Here is a 17,578-nt window from a genome sequence, read left to right as displayed (position 1 = left end):
GTGTCTCTCTCAGGGAAATGGGCCTAGGCTTGCCCCGGATCGGCGGTGGCTGGGTCCCCTCGGTATCTGGGCGCCTGGGGGGACCGCCCGGGGTCCTGGCGCTGATTCCCGGGGACCCAGGTTCTCCCCACCCCTGCCGCAAGCACCCCTTCCCCCTACGGAACCGGGCTAGCCCCTCCTGGGAAGCAGGGAAGAGGGTCCCACGCTCCTGGTGCAGAGGGAAGGTTCCCCTTCAGCCTCTGGGGGGGGGGAGCATGGGGCTGCTTCTGCAGGGTTTGAGGTGTCCAGTTGATGGAGGCAACCAAAAGGGGTTAAGCGATAACCCGAGGACATTTTAGTCCCTGGCTCATGCTCTGAGAGGAATGGTGTGTCCTCCTCCCTTGGCAGGGAGAGAAAAGGCCCAACAGCTTTGTGGCCCCAACCTCCCAGCAGGGGGCCGCCCACACAGGGGGCTTCCAGCCTAGGCTTCTGGGCCTTGGGCCTGAGCTGGGCTCGAAGTTCAGTTTGAGGTGCCCAAAGTGATCCCCCCATTACTCAGAGCTCAAGCCCAGACTATTTTGAAAGGTTATGTTTACACAAGTTTAGTGGAGAATGGGGACATTCTTACCCCAGCATAGGGTCCTCGCCTAGTCACAATCTGATTGGTCAAACCCCAAGACAGGTTTTCTTTCTTGAAGAGTTATGTGTGTTAACAGGGTATTGTTCTGAAGGGGGAGCCCACACTCTTGCCCAGTATCATAGTTTGTAAAAGCTGATTAATCAACTGGTACCTGACTAGTTTCTAGCACTGTGCCTGGTCCATTTGGTACAATCTGATTGGTTCTTATTGTTATGCTGTATATTGATGGGGGGGTATGTAAATGAGGAGCATTGAAATGCCTTAATTTGACTGGTCCAAGGGGAGGGACCTCACTTCAGGGCACTCTCCGGCACATTCAGAAGAGTGCCCATCTTCCTGAAGATGAATAAAGCCTTACCTCACCAACTTCTGCCTGCTTGGGATTTTTGAACAGCAGCCTGCTAGCAACCCTAGGGCTGCCAACACTAGAGCTGCTGACATTAAAGCTGTGCAACACTGTGTGGTTAGCTGCCTTTCTACCAGCAAGACACAGTATTCAAGTCCTGGAGGCTTCTTCTCCACCCCCATCTCCCCCATTCCTTTCTTTTTCCTGCTGAGTTAACAGTTAACCAGTAGAGCATGTTCCTCTCAGATAAGAACAAACTACATAATTCACCATTCCTCTCCCTCAAGGTGCTACCAGGTCAAGACCCCTCCTTTCTGCACCAGGGACTGGAGGAGGAGGAAGACTCCCTTGAAGAGGCAGAGCATCCTCCACCCCTCACCCATCAGGCCTGTGGCTTTGAAACAACGTTGCCCTCTAGATTGAATTTCCTTAGCCATTCAAACAATGTTTCCCTAAACTCATGGATTAAGGCCTGGCACTAAGACTGAAAGAAGCCATCAGGGATAGCAAGGTGGCCCAGTGGATAAAGCACCAGGCCTGGATTCAGGAGGACTTGAGTTCAAATTCAGCACTTACTAGCTGTGTGACCCTGGTGTGGTAAAAAGTTTTAACAGTTGGTTAGCGATAATGGAGAGATACCAGTTTTTGAAGGACCACCCTTTCGGGGAGGAGACCGACGGCCGTGTATGGGCTACGCACGTCAGCCCGGCTGCTAGCACTCCACTTCTGGGGTGCGAGCTTAAAAGGCAAGGAGAGAACGGAAGTGGGATCTCTTTCCTGCTCCCCTGGTCCGAGGACTGGCGCGACACACAGACAGATGCTGACTGGAGTTGGACGCGGCCCGGCTCGCCGTTAGCAACACGTGCCTGACGCGGCTCTCCTCCCTAAAGGTGGCCTTGGGCTTTTGGTGAGTTTTATACGGAACATAGACTAAGCTTAGACTTAAGACTATTTGTTTTGTATTTCTACTTTCCTATCCCTCTAATCAACATCACCTTGTAACTACCAAACAATAAAAGCTCTAACTAGAGACCAGAAGCTTCTTCCATTTACTAGTCTGGGAGATCAATTAAGGGAAAGGTTAAACAGGGGAGATTAATGCTCTAGTATCCAATTTTAAATCTCACACTGGTGAAGTCATTTAACCCTCATTGGCCATCAAAAAAAGAAAGAAAGAAACCTTCCCTGCCCTCCTGGTCTAAAGGGGGAATCTGTGTGCAAACAACTATCTGAGAGCTAGCTCTAGGCCCAATAAGTAGGAGGTAGTTATCAGAGGGATGGGCAAGTCTTCCACTGGGGGGGGCGGGGGAGCGGTATGTTTAGTTGGGACTTAAAGGAAGAGGGTCTGAGGAACAGCCAGAGAAAATGTCCCGAGCCGAGAGATGGTGGCGGAACAGCCTGGAGGCCGGTGTCACTGGATGGAGTCCTGTGTTAGGGAGGATTGGGAAGAGGATAGGACAGGCACTAGGGAGCCATGGAGCTTACTGAGAAGGGAGATGTGCTTGAGAAGAATCTCTTTAGAGGCTGAATGAGGGGGTGCATTGGAGGGGGAGAAGCTGGAGGCAGGCAGACCCCCAGACCCCCAGCAGCTACTACAAGAGTCCAGAAGGGAGGTGATGAGGAACATAGGACCTGATGAGATCCCCAAGGAAAGATCCTTCATCCAATCCACCTATTGGAAATGGAGGACAGTCTCCCCACTGGTGATGGCTGGGGGAGGTTGAGTGAAATGATCTCTCTCTCTCTTTTTTTGGTGGGGCAATGGGGGTTAAGTGACTTGCCCAGGGTCACACAGCTAATAAGTGTCAAGTGTCTGATGTGAGATTTGAACTCAAGTCCTCCTGGATCCAAGGCTGGTGTTTTATCTGCCATACCACCTAGCTGACCCCCAGTGAGACGATCTCTCTAGCCATATCCATCCCTCACTCAACTCAGGCCATAGCCTAATGGTCTAATCTCTCTTGATTCAAGGTGTGTGTCAAGGAGAAGACCCCTGTCAGCTGGCCAGGTTAGACTTTAATAGTCCTAACTCTATAACAATTCCAAAGGTAACACGGACTGCCACTCCCTCAGCGATCTTTGTAAAGTTGGGGTTTCTGTAGTCGTTTGTTTCATCTTCATTAGGTTGAGCTGAAACACACTGTAAGCCCCCCACCCAAAGATTTTACCTTGTAAAGGGATCTACCTTAAGCTGGATCCTTCCCCTCTGCAGCCCTGCCTGGGACACCTCACAGGAACAGCAGGGAAGCCCCTTTGCCTCTGTGTATTCCAGGCTGTTCTGGTGCCAGACTTCCTGGTGTCACAGGGCTTAGACTTCTCTCTCCTCCCCTTGAGCCCAAGTCTTCCTACTGATCTTGGCCTTCTTGGCCTTTAGCTCCTTCTTACGGTGAAGCTGCTTCCAGGACACAACGCTGGAGCTACAGAGAGACCCAGGGGGTCATTGGGCTTCTGCTCAGCCTGCCTGGCCTGTGAGTGACCACGGCCGCTTTCTGAAGCTAAGGCTTCGACTTGTCTCTCCACCACTTTCTATAGCGCCCAATAAGGGTCAAGGACCATTTTAATTCTAATTGGACTGTGTGACAGAGTGTAATTCTTTATCGAAGGACCCCCACCATCTATTTCCCCATGATGCTAGGGTTTGTCTTTGCAAATGTGGTGAGAAAAGCACTTTGTAATAGGGGAAAGCTGAAAAAAGGATCCCAAGACTGGCCATGGGAACATATCATCTCCAATGCCAGGCCACCCAGCACCAAGTCCAGAGCAGGAAGGAGCCCTGAATGTTGTGATCAGGCTATGAAGGGGGCGAGGGGGAGCAGGGGGACAGGAGGGAACCCTAAGTAGGGATGGCATCAAGGCCAGGAGGCTCCCTAGGGAGGGGCATGAGGGGCAGCAGGGGGAGTGCGGGACCTAAAATCACCTCCATCCCCACACACTCTCCATCAAGGATGCCTCAGTTTTCCCTCTGTGCAGTGAGGGCAAGGAGAGCTCCGACGTGCCCCAGTTAAGGGGAGGGCACAAGGACACAGGGCATGTACGGAGCTTGGCAAACCAATGCGGTCACCCGTGACCCTCCTGGGAAGGGGGAAAGACGGTTCCACGCTGCTGGGAGAGGGGCGGTTATTGGGGTCACTTCTTCTGCTCTTCCGCTCCCCCTTGGGGAAGACAGGGGCTTCGAAGGCGGCTAAGGAGAGGTGCTAGCCCGGTTCCGTAGGGGGAAGGGGTGCTTGCGGCAGGGGTGGGGAGAACCTGGGTCCCCGGGAATCAGCGCCAGGACCCCGGGCGGTCCCCCCAGGCGCCCAGATACCGAGGGGACCCAGCCACCGCCGATCCGGGGCAAGCCTAGGCCCATTTCCCTGAGAGAGACACTGAGACCACAGCCTGGGGAGAAGCACGGCTCGCACCCAGTGTGGACTGGACAGGAAGGTACCAGGAGAGCACCCAGGAAGCGGCTGCGGGGCGGGGCAGCGCCAGGGCGGCTCCTCTGATTGGCTGCAAGTTCTAGGCGGCCGTGGCCAGAGCGCGCAGGCGCGTCGGGAGCTGACTTCGGAGAAGGAGCCCCGCCTCCCGCGGCCTGGCCAATGGACGCTTCCTCCCCCCCTTACCCTCCTCCCCCCCCCCTTACCCTCCTCCCCCCCCCCCCCCCCGTGAGAGAGCGACTGCGCAGACGCCGGAGTTTCCTCTCCCACGTGTGTCTCGGCCCCAGGTTTCCTGGACAGTTGTCCTGAATGCAGGAGGAGGTGAGGGAGGGGAGCCGGGGAGTGGGCAGAGGAGAGGACAGGCCCTGGGACCCCTGCCGGCCTCTTCCCGCTTCTCTTGCCTCACTTGCCATTCACTGAAATGGGGCGAAGCCTCCTAGAACCTTAAGGGGAGGAGGGAGCGAGTGTCAGGAGGGATCGCGTTCCCCCTGCCCCCCCAACTATGCCCGGCTTCTATTCTTACTCCTCCCCTTGCACCTGCTCCCCAAATGCCCTGGGGCTCCCCCCATCTCCCTTATTGGGTTTCACACGCCCCTGCCCCCCTGCATTCCTAGGGTTTGTTCCCCCAGGAAAGGAGCCCCCAGCCTCAGCTCTGCAGCCCTCCACCAGCTCCTGCCCAGGGTCCCCTCCTCACCCCCCCCCCCCAGGTGTCACCGCTCTTCCCTCCTTCCCAGGACTCCTGGGGGGGGGTAGAGGAACAGGGACCACCAGTCTGGGCTTTTCCTTCTCCTTGGCATCTCTGGCACCTGGAATGCAGTGAGGCACACAGTAGGCGCTTCATCAATGCACGTTGAGTTGCCCCAAGCCCTGGAAACAGACAAGCTCCTCCTGATGTCCCCTGGAGCAGGGAGGACTGTGGGCATTTCCAAGGCCCAGGAAGGTCTGGGAGCTGACCCCTCCCTCCCAGGGCTCCCTTTTCCTTTCTAGCTCAGCCCCCTGAGACCCCACGGGCCTGGGTACAAGCCAGAGCAAGGAGGAGGAAGGAGGGAAGAATGGGCCCCAGGCTCCTGCCCCCCAGGACCCCCCAGGTAAGCAGCCCTGGCCTCTCCCTGACATGGTGTCTCAGGTCACAGGGAGCAGACAGGTCCTCTCTCCAGTGCTCTCTGTCATCAGGGCACCTGGGCCCAGCAGCCACTCAGTCACCCAGTCACCCAGTCAAGCTGCCTGGCATCCAGGAGGCACTTAATAAATGCTGGTTTCCCTGACCTGACTCAGCAGCTGCCTCCTCCTCTCTCCCCTGCCTCAGGGACCTGACCCTGCTCCCTCTTGGGTCCCTCCTCCTCCCTGTCTGACCACTCCTCCCTTCTCTGTCTCCTTGGCTGGGTCCCCATCCATGCCATGCCCTCTGTCTGAGAAGCTTGTCCCTGGCTCAGCCTGGCCCTTCTTCTCTCTCCAAGCTCTGTCCCTTAGGGGTCTCATCCCAGGCTGTGGGTTCCAGTCCTGCAGCTACAACTACAACAATAGGACTTTTTAAGGAGGATGGCCCCTGGGCCTCCCCAGCTCACCACGTCCCAGGGTAACTCAGCATCTCCCCCAAACCCTCCCTGATTCTGTTTTTGTTTTTGTTTTTTTAGTGAGGCAATTGGGGTTAAGTGACTTGCCCAGGGTCACACAGCTAGTAAGTGTTAAGTGTCTGAGGTCGGATTAGAACTCAGGTACTCCTGACTCAAGAGCCAGTGCTCTATCCACTGCACCATCTAGCTGCCCCGCCCTCCCTGATTCTGAACCTGACTCTTCCTGTGGAGGAGACCACCCTCCTCCAAGTGCCCCAGGCTGGCACCCTCACTTTTCTCTGTGACTGCTCCCTGCCTCTCTTTCTCAGCCCCCAGATGAAATCAGCTGTCACCTGAAGGGATTTCTTAACCTCCTGCCTGCATACAGCACCTCTCCCCTGTGAGGGTTGAAATTTAATATATGGAGCGTTAATTGGGTGACTCGCCAAACTATTGGGGTCCCAGAAATAGTGAGGGACCTTTAGATTCAAACCTCCCTCCCTTCTGAACTGCCCTTTTAAATATTTCTCCCAGGCCAATAAGAAAGGAGCCTTTAAAGCTTCTTTTCCACAAAAGGATCACATTTTATTACTTTGAGAATTAATTAAACAACAAAGGTGAAATTAATAAAAATCAAAGGTAAGGAAGTAGGAAAAAGAAAATACAGATAAATTCTCTTAACTCTAAACTTAGCCTATGCAATCCCCAGATCCTTTCCAATTAAGATAATTCAAAGGAATTTGCTTTCACTCACCACATTTGGGATGTCTCCAGTTGCTGGTGCCACCAGAAAGGCAGAAGCCTGAGAGAGAGACCTAACATTCTGGAAGCACCTCCTCCTCTCTTCAGGGAGCGTTCAATCTTCCTCCCCCAAAAGGGGAGGTCCTTCAAAAACTGCCTATGGAGAGTTCTCCTTCTGACCTGAGTAGCATACCTAACTTCAGGGTGGGCCAGGTGTGGCCATTCCCAAATGAGTCAGCTAAAACTCCCAATAATTTCTTACCACAGATAATTTATTATTATTATTATTATTTTGTTGTTGTTGTTGAGGCAATTGGGGTTAAGTGACTTGCCCAGGGTCACACAGCTAGTAAGAGTCAAGGGTCTGAGGCTGGATTTGAACTCAGGTCCTCCTGAAGCCAGGGCCAGTGCTCTATCCACTGCCCCACCTAGCTGCCCCTTTCCACAGATAATTTTTACCACACTCCAGTCACACATCCTTCCCCCAGTGCAGGCCCTGGCCCTGGTCCCCGGGGCTCTTGTTTGAGTTTGAACCTTGGTCTCCCAGCCTCCAGTCTCTTCCCACACTCATTCAACCTCCACTGACCGGCCTGTCATTGTCGTTTTTCTTTATTAAAATTCAAACTACTTCATTTAAGATTTAGAATCCTTACTCTCCAGATGGGGTTTTCTACTTTCCCTTCTCTGGCATCTTCAGGAAAACTGGCATTTCCTAACATTTCTGCTTGAAGTTCCCATGAAATTTCCAGCCGTGCACGTTCCCTAACTTGTGTCCAGGGTACTGAAATCAGATCCCAGCACCGGCACTTCATAAACATTTTGTAGAAAATGCTGCGTAAGCAAAAGTTCAGAAGTTCATGAAGTTTGAGCAGCTAATTCTCCTCTTGATGTAAGGAGAGATTGTCCTAATGCTCACCTAGAGAGCCAAGCTCCTTGACTCCATTGAAAGACCTAACTGGAAATTCAGGGAGTGAAAAGGCCCTTCCTGACTCAAAACAAGAGCAAGTAGGGGCAGCTAGGTGGCACAGTGGATAGAGCACTGGCCCTGGAGTCAGGAGTACCTGAGTTCAAATCCAGCCTCAGACACTTAACACTTACTAGCTGCGTGACCCTGGGCAAGTCACTTAACCCCAATTGCCTCACACACACACAAAAAAAACCAAGAGCAAGTTGTGCCTCCTCCAGGAGGCTTTTTCCAGTCCAAAGTCAGGGCTGTTGTGGCTTTTCCTCTGCATCCCCCCACCATGGACCCCAGTGCCTGGCACAGAGATGGCCCTTAACAAAGGCCTGTTGCTGGGTTCTGGGGCCTCTGGGAGAAGACTGGCACTGGGGACCCTGAGCTGTTGAGTAGGAGGCCTCATGGTCTGGTGGAGAGAGACCTTGGTCAGGGTCTGGAGACAGGGATGGGAGCCCCAGCTCTGATCCTGTGTGTGTGACCCTGAGCAATCCAGGAAGCCTTTCCTGGCCTCAGTTTGATCATCTGTAAAGTAGGGCTGAGGAAGCCTGGTCTTCCCAAGGTGGTTGTGAGGACAGTGTTGTCTCCATCTTGTCTGTCAGTGGCCAGGGGCCTCTTGTCTCCCCCTTTTCACTGTGAGCTCCCTGAGGGCAGGGACTGTTTTTGTCCTGCTTTGTATCTCCAGGCTCAGCACAGAGCCTGACACAGGGTAGACCCTCCATGAATGCTTATTGCCTGGAGGATGACTGTCCTTCTCTTGCATGATTTCCATCTGGCACAGCCTGAGGCATGTAGGAGCTCCCCCCAAAGATCTGCCTTGGGACAAGGAAACCTGAATGTAGGAGCAATCAGTCCCTCTCATTCCTGCCCCTGTTAGGGTCCCTGGCTGAGCACAAATGTATTTGTTGTTTCAGGACTCATTGACGTTCAAGGATGTGGCTGTGGACTTCACCTGGGAGGAGTGGGGCTACCTGGACACTTCCCAGAAGGAGCTTTACTGGGAGGTGATGTTGGAGAACTACAGGAACCTGGTCAGCCTGGGTGAGGATGGCTCCTCTGGGAAGGCCTGGTAAACCCAAGGCCTTGTCCATCCCAGTGAGGCCCAAAGCAGGGGGCTTCTGCTCTCCCTGGTCCCATCAGAAGGGCTCTGGCTTTGTATGTCTGGGATCTGGCTGCTTCATTGAGTGACCCCCAGCTCTGCTCCCTCAGACCAGAGGGGCTTTCTAAAGTCCCACAGCAAATACTGGAACTCATGAAAGTCCCATGTATTTTAGTTTAAATGGGCCAGAAGACTCCTAGTCTTTCTGAACCCAACTCTGTTCTTTGTCCCATTCCTGTGTCTTCCCAGGAAAACAAATCAGATCATGCTTCAGATATTTTCTGTTTCATTCTGCATGCCCCCAGTCTCCCTGGACCTTCCTAGTTTACCCCTAGGGGCCTATGAGGGTTGAGTTCTGAGGTGACTCACCCTTTCTGTCACTTTGCCATTTCCTATGACTAGGCCTTGTAGATTCCAGCATGGATGTGATCTCTCAGCTGGAGGCAGGGGAAGCACATTGGAGTCTAAGTGACAGTGTCCTCAACACCTGCAGGCCAGGTGAGTGTCAGGCCCTTGAGTACATGACACCCCAGTGCTGAGTTGGTCATCCATCTGTGGGCCTTTGGGAAATGGGCATTGGTGATCCTTTCAAAGACTTTTTCATTGTGAATCCTTCTCCCAGCTGTAGATCTTACAGATCATTTCTTCCTAACTCTTCTGTTGTATTTAGATGTGGTCAACTTTTACACCAGGATCAGTTGGTGTAGACAGCTAGAAATGACCAGATTATGCTGCTGCTTCAGGATGCAGGAGTGCTGCTCCACTGTGGGGGGAACTGTGACTTATCTGTTGGGAGAGCAAGGCAGAATTCTGCAGTGTAGGAGCCACATCATTTCCCCTTCTTAGACCCTGATCACATTCGTAAGATTCCCCAAGGGTGATATTCAGATGAAGAATTTTCCACCAAAGGAAAAAAAATACTTCACAGCACATTGTATTGGTTCAGGGGGGCCAGCAATCTTCCATGTTTCTGTTAATTGTGCCTCAAATATCAATTTTGGCCTATTCACCTATGTACTATTATTGAGCTACATTAAAGGATGTATATGGTGAATGTAAAAATATTTTCAAAGAAAGAATTGATGCAAATAATGTGTACATTGCTTATAAAAGCCAGAATATTGGGGAAAGTGAAGCATAGTTAAAACTTATTCATCCATGGGAAAGAGATATTTATACTTTTCTTTCTTTCAGATTGGGATGCCAGGCCTCAGACCAAGGAGTCTTCTCCAGAGATGGGCATTTCTGTGGAAGACTTATCCCAGCAAAGGACCTTGTGGGATGACCCATGCATCTCCAGGATGGGACAAATCTGGGAGTATTATGACAGAATAAAGAGAGATCAGAGCAATGAGGAGAAACTTTCTAGGCAAGGAAAAGTAATCCAGACAGAAACTGGTGGTGAAGTCAGAGCTTCTGATTACAGTAAATATGACCAAACTTCTAACCCAGAGCCAGTCCTTTTGCCACAGCAGGGAGTGTCTTTAGTAATGAATCTCCACAAAGGTGCTGATCAGAGAAGGAGCTTCACCATGGAGTCAGACCAAAGATATTGTAATCTGATCTATTCACAGAAGAAATATTCTGAGGTTAACAAATGTCAGAAAGCCTTCTCTTATGATTTTGATCTCATTGACAAACAAAAAATTCATGGTGAAGAGGGACTTTATGAAAGTGGGAATTCTTTCATAGTGTATAATGAACTTAATCTACCCCAGGGAACTGATCCAGGAGAAACATGTTATGAATTGACTCAATGTGGGAAGACATTCTCTCAAAAAGCAGATCTTAATCAACATTCTGGTAGTCAGAGGAAAACCAAATCTTATGAATGCAGTGAGTGTGGAAAGGCTTTCCACCTTAAAACAGGTCTTACTCAGCATTTCAGAATTCATAGTGGAGAAAAACCTTTCAAATGCAATGACTGTGGAAAGTCTTTCTGCCAGAAGATAGACCTTATACGACATTTCAGGATTCACACTGGAGAAAAACCTTTTAAATGCAGTGACTGTGGGAAAGCCTTTCCACGGAGCACAACCCTCACTCTACATCAGAGAACTCACACTGGAGAGAGACCCTATGAATGCAAAGAATGTGGGAAGACATTCAGTCAAGGCTCTAAACTTTCTCGGCACCAGAGAAATCATAGAGGAATAAAACCTCATGAATGCAGAGTGTGTGGGAAGGCCTTCTCCCAGAAGTCTGATCTCACTCGTCATGGTAGTGTTCATACTGGAGAGAAACCATATGAATGCTCTGAATGTGGAAGGTTCTTTCGCCAGAAATCAGGTCTTAAACAACACTTTAGCATTCATAGTAGAGAGAATCCTTATGAATGTATCTATTGTGGTAAAGCCTTTCCCCTTATTGCAGAATTAGCTAGACATCAAAGAACTCACACTGGAGAGAAACCCAATGAATGCATAGAACATGGGAAGACATTCAGTCAAGGTTCTAAACTTTCTCAGCACCAGAAAATTCATAGAGCAATAAAACCTCATGAATGCAGGGTATGTAAAAGGGTTTTCTCTCAAAAGTCACATCTTACACAACACTACAACATTCATACTAGAGAGAAACCTTTTAAGTGCAGTGATTGTGGAGAAGCCTTTGCACAGAGCACAACACTGACTCAGCATCAGAGGACTCACACTGCAGAGAAATCCTATGTGTGCAATGAATGTGGAAAGGCCTTCACTCAGAAAGGTCTTCCAGTACATATTGCAAAAATACATCCTAGAAAGAAATCTTAGGAATGTAATGACTGTTGGAAGGCATTCTCAGGGATCACAGCATTAACTTAACCTCATAGATTTTGTTATGGTGAAAACCTCATTAATAAAATCTTGGAAAGCATACTTTTATCTGGAAGAGACTCCTTGAAAAATTTACTCAATATTGAACAGGAACCATACACATTTAGTGCATGTGGAAAGCCCTTCACTTACTGGTGGTGAACAGTTTATTTCTATTCAGCAGATGGGTCATTTGACTAGAGATACAAGTGAGGAATATATTATCACAAAGTAACCAATGTGTTGACTTATTTTCCCATCTTTTTTTTTATTATTATTTTTGGGGGGTGGGGCAGTGAGGCAATTGGGGATAACTGACTTGCCCAAGGTCACACAGCTAGTAAGTGTCAAGTGTATGAGGCTGGATTTGAACTCAGGTCCTCCCGACTCCAGAGCTGGTGCTCTATCCACTGGACCACCTAGCTGCCCCCTTATTTTTCTTTCTTGATAATATTTGTTACATGGGAACTCTTAATTGGGTAGGGGAGATTTGGTAGTGAGTGACAGCAATGTATCCAAAAAGTAAAGGGACCATTAATAAAAGAAAACCTGTAATCACAGAAGTTCCTACATATCAGATTTCCAATATCAAATAACATAGATAAAGGGGACACAATAGTATAGTAAAGAAGGTGAGATTAGAACAGTTTAGTTGCTTATTGATTAGTTATGAGTGGTTTAACTTGGAAAGTGGTCAGCACTTAAGTACTTTAGGGATTTGTGTTGAGCCCTAATCCATTGAACATTTTTATCAGTCTTGAGAGAACCTGTAAAACACTTTGTAAATTTTTCTGTTGTTGAATGAATTGTTTTAAAATTTTTATTTTTTGAATTAACATTTTCTTTTCCTTCTCAACTTCTCCCCTTCCCAATTGAAAAAGAGAAGAAGAAAATACAAAATTCTTGTAGGAATTTGGATAGTCAATGAAAACAAATTCCCACATTGGCCATGCCTCAAAACATTCAGATTTCTGCACCTCAAATCCTACAATTTTCTGCCAAGAGAGGGGCAGGATGCTTTATCATTAACCTCCTGGAAGTATGGTGGTCCTTGCATTGATCAGAATTCTTAAATTTTACAGAATTGTTTGTCTTTACTCTGTTATTATTTACATTGTTCTCCTGGTTCTGCTGAATTCACTGTTTTTTCTGCATGCATACCTTAATTTTTTAAAAGAATTTTATTTTCCAAAATATATGTAGAAACAAAATTTTAACATCAAACTTTTTAAAACTTTGTGTTCCAACTTCTCTTCCCCCCTCCATTCCCACCCCACACCCACAAGAACTCAAACAATTCAAAATAAGTTATACATGAGTAGTCGTGGAAAAATTCCAGTCAAAAAAACCAAAACTTCAGATTAAGGAATTGTCAAAGAGGAAAACAAAATAAAAATTTTTAAATGTGTTTCCATCTGTTTTCAGATATCAGTTTTTTTCTGCAGATGGGCTGCAATCTTCATAAGTCCTTCAGGGTTATATTGGATCATTGCCTTGCTGAAAATAACCACATGCTTCCCAGCAGATCGTACCCCACTATTGCTGTTATTTTGTATACAGTACATTTCACTCTGCTTCAGTTCATGTAGGTCTTTCCAGGTTTTTCTCATAGTATCCTGTTCATCATAACCTGTATATAGTACCTTAAGCTTGACAGAGAATTTTCTTCATAAAGCCCAGCAAAGTAGGTACCATATGTTTTGCCATTATAATCATTATAATTATAATCATTATAATTATAATCATTATAATCAATCCTCATAACTATTTCCCTCCATCCCACTCCCTTCCCATGACATTTACTCTATCTTCTTTTTACCTATTCCTCCTCAAAGGTGTTTTACTTCTGACTCTCCTTTCCCTAGCTCTGCACTCCCTTTTTTCACCCTTCCTTCCTTATCCTCTTCCCCTCCTACTTTCCTGCAGGGTTAAATAGATTGCTCCTCCTAATTGGGTATGAAAGCTATTCCCTCCATGAGCCCACTCCAATGAGATAAGTGTCCCTGAGCTAATTCTGTGTTGCAAATTTTTCTTCCTCCCTCCCTCCTGAACCCTCCCTATGAGATCAAGCAATTCCATATGTCATACTGGTGCAGTAATGCAGAACATCTTCATCTTCCTTGAAAGTGTTTTGCTTTTTACTGCTCTCTCCCCCAATCTGCCCTTTCCTCCTTCCCTTCTTCCCCCCTCCCCTTTTCTCCCTGCCCCCCTCAGGGCAAAAAGATATTACTATACCTACTTGAGTATGTAGGTTAGTCCTTCTTTGGGCCAGTTCTGATGATATTAAGGTTCACTCATTCCCCAATTCCTTCCCCCTCTTCTACTCTCCTCCATAAGCTTTTTTCTTGTTTCCTTCATGTGAACTACCTCTCCCCAGACCATCTCTCTACTTCTCCCTCTCCCAGTTTATTCCTTCTACTCTTCAACCCCATTTTAATGATGTCATCATGGATTAGTTAGATGGCACAGTGGACAAAGCACCAGCCCTGGATCCAGGAGGCCCCAAGCCCAAATCCAGTCCCAGACATAAGACACCTCACCCTGTCTGCCCCACAAAAGACAAAACAAATGCTTTACAGATATCATCCCTTCATATTCAGTTCAGACCTGTGTCTTCTGTGAATTTCTTACTGAGATATTTCTTATGATTTCAAAGTATTATCTTCCCATGTAGGAATGTAAATGGTTTGATCTTTTAATAACCCTCATGAAGTCTTTTTCCTGTTTACCTTTGTATGATTCTCCAGGGTCATGGGATGCTTATTAGAAAAATTATTGAGCATTTTATCTAACTCAAAATTACTTTGGTATTTTTCTTTTTATATTGAACTTTTCAATTTTTTTTCAAGTATATGTATTTTTTTATTTTTGGAATAAATTTTATTGATATATTTTTTAAAAAACATCATCTAAATTTCCCCCTGTATCTTCTCTGTCAGTGATCCATCCAACAGAGATTTCAAATTAGACGAGAAAAAAAGTCAGCAAAACTAATCAATACATTGAAAAAAATCTTAAAACATACACAATGTCCCATGGACCACCCTGCCTCCCCACTTGTGCAAATGAGTCAGGTAAATTGTCTTCTTATAGTTCTTCTCTGGGACCAAACTTGTTCTTTGTAATTTATAATATTCATTTTTTGGTTCTTTTGCTGTGGTTTTCTTTCCTACATTGTTGTACTCATTGCATAGATTATTTATCAGGGTCTGATTTCTTCACTTTGCATCTGGCCATGTAAATCTTTCCATGTTGCTTTGTATTAATTACATTTGTTATTTCTTATAACACAATGACAGTCCATTACATTCACTTTTTGTTTTTTACAAAGAACTAGAAAAAAATAGATTCCCCTCTATGGGAGAATGGTTAAATTTAAGTATATGTATTTTTTTTGGGGGGGGTGGCGAGGCAATTGGGATTAAGTAACTTGCCCAGGGTCACACAGCTAGTAAGTGTTAAGTGTCTGAGGCCAGATTTGAATTCAGGTACTCCTGACTCCAGGGCTGGTGCTCTATCCACTGCACCACCTAGCTGCCCTAATCAATCTTATTGTTAACCCCTCAGATGGGGGCATCTGGGCATCCCAAAACTCATTCACAAACCCCCTTTTGCTTTGTTAAGAAACATGGTTTCTGGGGCAGGAGTATTTGGAAGTATAAAGAATTAATTGTTATTTAATGTTTTTATGACCCCATCTTTTGACTAGAGTTTTAAAAAAGCCTCAGTGCTCCACTCACCGGTTGAAGCCATCACCATGGCGCTGGCACCTCATGTCATCGCCACTCCCCGATGCCTACACGGGCCTGGCAAAATTATAATGATTGGAAGCCCAGTGAGGGCAGTCATGTGATTGTCAGAGCAGCCAGCCAATTGGTTGGGGGCTGTGTGTGGTCAGCCCGGGGTCTGCTGGGAAGAAGGGAGGTTTTTTGCCATTCTAGCTTGAAGCTGGAAGGCAACAGGATGCTGCTGTGTTCTCAGCTGATTCCTGGGTGGTGGTGGTGTTCAGGATTTATCATTTCCCTTCCCCCATTTTATTTCCTTTCCCTTAATCCTACTGATCCTGTTTGTGTTTTTTTTTTTTTAATTCTTTCTTGTTAAATAAATCCTGCTCTGTTTTGAGGGAGGCTGTTTGTCTCCTTCCTTGCCCTAATATTGCAGTGAGCCACCTGGCTAACACTCCCTAATTAAAAATTGGTTCCTGTAGTTTTGGTGAGCCAACCAGGTATTGATTAACCTAGTGAATGTCTTTAACCCACCCCCCTTCCCTCTTATTTGGCCAGGAGACAACTAAGCTGGGGGACCTTCTTGCCCCTCCCCCACTGCCCCCTGAGGCAAGCTCCCTTGCTCTTAAAAAACCATATTGTTTTTCTTGCTGGTCAGAAAAAAACAGGTCCATTTTGAACTGCACCATGATTGAATATTTGGCTCCCCCCTTGTATATTCTAATTGGCATACTTTGGGACAGCATATTGTCCTGATTTAAACTATTGGCCTGCTCAATACTTATTCATACCATTACTGGTTTCCTCCTCACAAACACGGTAAAAAAATCTTTGCAACAATGGTATGGGAGATGGGGCAGCTAGGTGGCGCAGTGGATAAAGCACCAGCTCTGGATTCAGGAGGACCTGAGTTCAAAGCCAGCCTCAGACACTTGACACTTATTAGCTGTGTGACCCTGGGCAAGTCACTTAACCCTAATTGCCCTCAAAAACAAAAACAAAACAAAACAATGGTATGGGAGAGTTTATCTTTCCCACTGAGCACATATCCAATATTACTGGAAGCATTACAACTAAATTCAAACTTTACTACTATAATCATAGCTCAAATGGCTATATTTTTTATTCTTGTTATTATCATTATTGCAATGTGATGTTTTTTCCAAAAAAGCTGTAAAGAGAGGAAGGGATATGACTATAATAGACCACGTGTTCAGAGGGATACCAGAACAGCTCCCTTTATTGGAGATGACCTGAGTTCAGAAACAGATTTAGACCAATCTTTAGAATTAGATCAACAGAAACTGCCCCCCCTGCAGGATGTTACAGACCATACTCTCAGAGGAGCACAGAGTAAAACATATAGCCCATTCAGTCCAAAGGATCTGAGTGCATGGAAGAAACTTATACCTAGGTTTGATCAGAATCCGAAGTCAGTAATTTCACAGTTAAAGTCTATATTTAATACACATCAACACACCTGGGCTGATGTCAATTGTCTTATGGAAATTACACTATCCCCAAGTGAAATTGCAGATATTGTCACAGCAGGAAATTTCTTAGTTGCTTCCAGGGAAGCTTCTACAGAATGGCCTCTCCAGGAGCCAAACTGGGATTATAACAATCCACAGCAATTCCCAGAATTAAAAAAATGCTAGGAAAACACTACTGAAAGGAATGGAATCCTGTTCTAAGAAATCTGACAACTGGCAAAATTTTTTAAAACTCGCTCAGCAGCTTAATGAACAACCTACTAGATTTTATGATAGACTTTATGAAGCTGCTAGGCAATTTATAAGACTGGACCCACTAGACTCAAAAGACTCCTATATTGTTCGTAATACATTTGTACATCAATCCTTGCCAGAAATCTGTGAATTTTTTATGACACAGTGTCCAGGCTGGAAAGATATGGGTATAGAAAGGCTTAAAGAAATTGCCACCTATATCTTTGAGGCGAATGATGACAATACGGCTAAGCAAAGCATTTTGGCACCAGCACTTTCAGGTCAGGCATTTAAAGGTCAGCACAAAACCCCTAAGGTGTGTTGGTACTGTGAAAAACAAGGACACTCATGGAGAGAATGTAGAATTAGAAAGCGAGAACTCAGGTGGGCAGTAACTGAGGGTCTAGAATATTTTCTCAGGAGAAACCAGAATAATTATGGAAATTTTTACCAGAAAGGAAACAATCAAAATAATTACAGGCCTTATTACAACCAGAATCAGTAAAAAGGTAGACTCTATCAGCGAGGTACAGAAGGACAGAATCAGAATCGGGGTAACTCTAGAATCCCTCAGAGGGAGACATACGACTGATGGTGTCCAG

The 17,578-nt window shown here is 46.8% G+C and overlaps 1 protein-coding gene across 1 annotated transcript; it reads left to right on the top strand.

The window, feature by feature from the left end:
* The first annotated feature begins 17 nt into the window (after positions 1–17).
* Positions 18–11,655, top strand: LOC122734378 (zinc finger protein 454-like). Its single transcript, XM_043975156.1, has 8 exons — positions 18–224; positions 388–509; positions 3,358–3,433; positions 4,199–4,388; positions 5,369–5,469; positions 8,545–8,671; positions 9,132–9,227; positions 9,924–11,655. The coding sequence occupies exons 1-8, from the start codon at positions 18–20 to the stop codon at positions 11,480–11,482; spliced, it is 2,478 nt and encodes an 825-aa protein (XP_043831091.1). The 3' UTR covers positions 11,483–11,655.
* The last annotated feature ends 5,923 nt before the right edge of the window (positions 11,656–17,578 follow it).

This window comes from Dromiciops gliroides, chromosome 1 (assembly GCF_019393635.1).
Source record: "Dromiciops gliroides isolate mDroGli1 chromosome 1, mDroGli1.pri, whole genome shotgun sequence".
Taxonomy (NCBI): Eukaryota; Metazoa; Chordata; class Mammalia; order Microbiotheria; family Microbiotheriidae; genus Dromiciops; species Dromiciops gliroides.
The sequence above is the reverse complement of the archived record's forward strand: the minus strand, read 5'-3'. Positions and strand labels throughout refer to the sequence as shown.

Excerpts from the sequence above, each read along its gene's own strand:
- LOC122734378 (XM_043975156.1), top strand. The coding sequence starts at position 18 with ATGGGCCTAGGCTTGCCCCGGATCGGCGGTGGCTGGGTCCCCTCGGTA. Across the intron at positions 4,389-5,368 it reads AGTGTGGACTGGACAGGAAG|CTCAGCCCCCTGAGACCCCA; the intron begins GTACCAGGAGAG and ends TTTCCTTTCTAG. Across the intron at positions 5,470-8,544 it reads TGCCCCCCAGGACCCCCCAG|GACTCATTGACGTTCAAGGA; the intron begins GTAAGCAGCCCT and ends TTGTTGTTTCAG.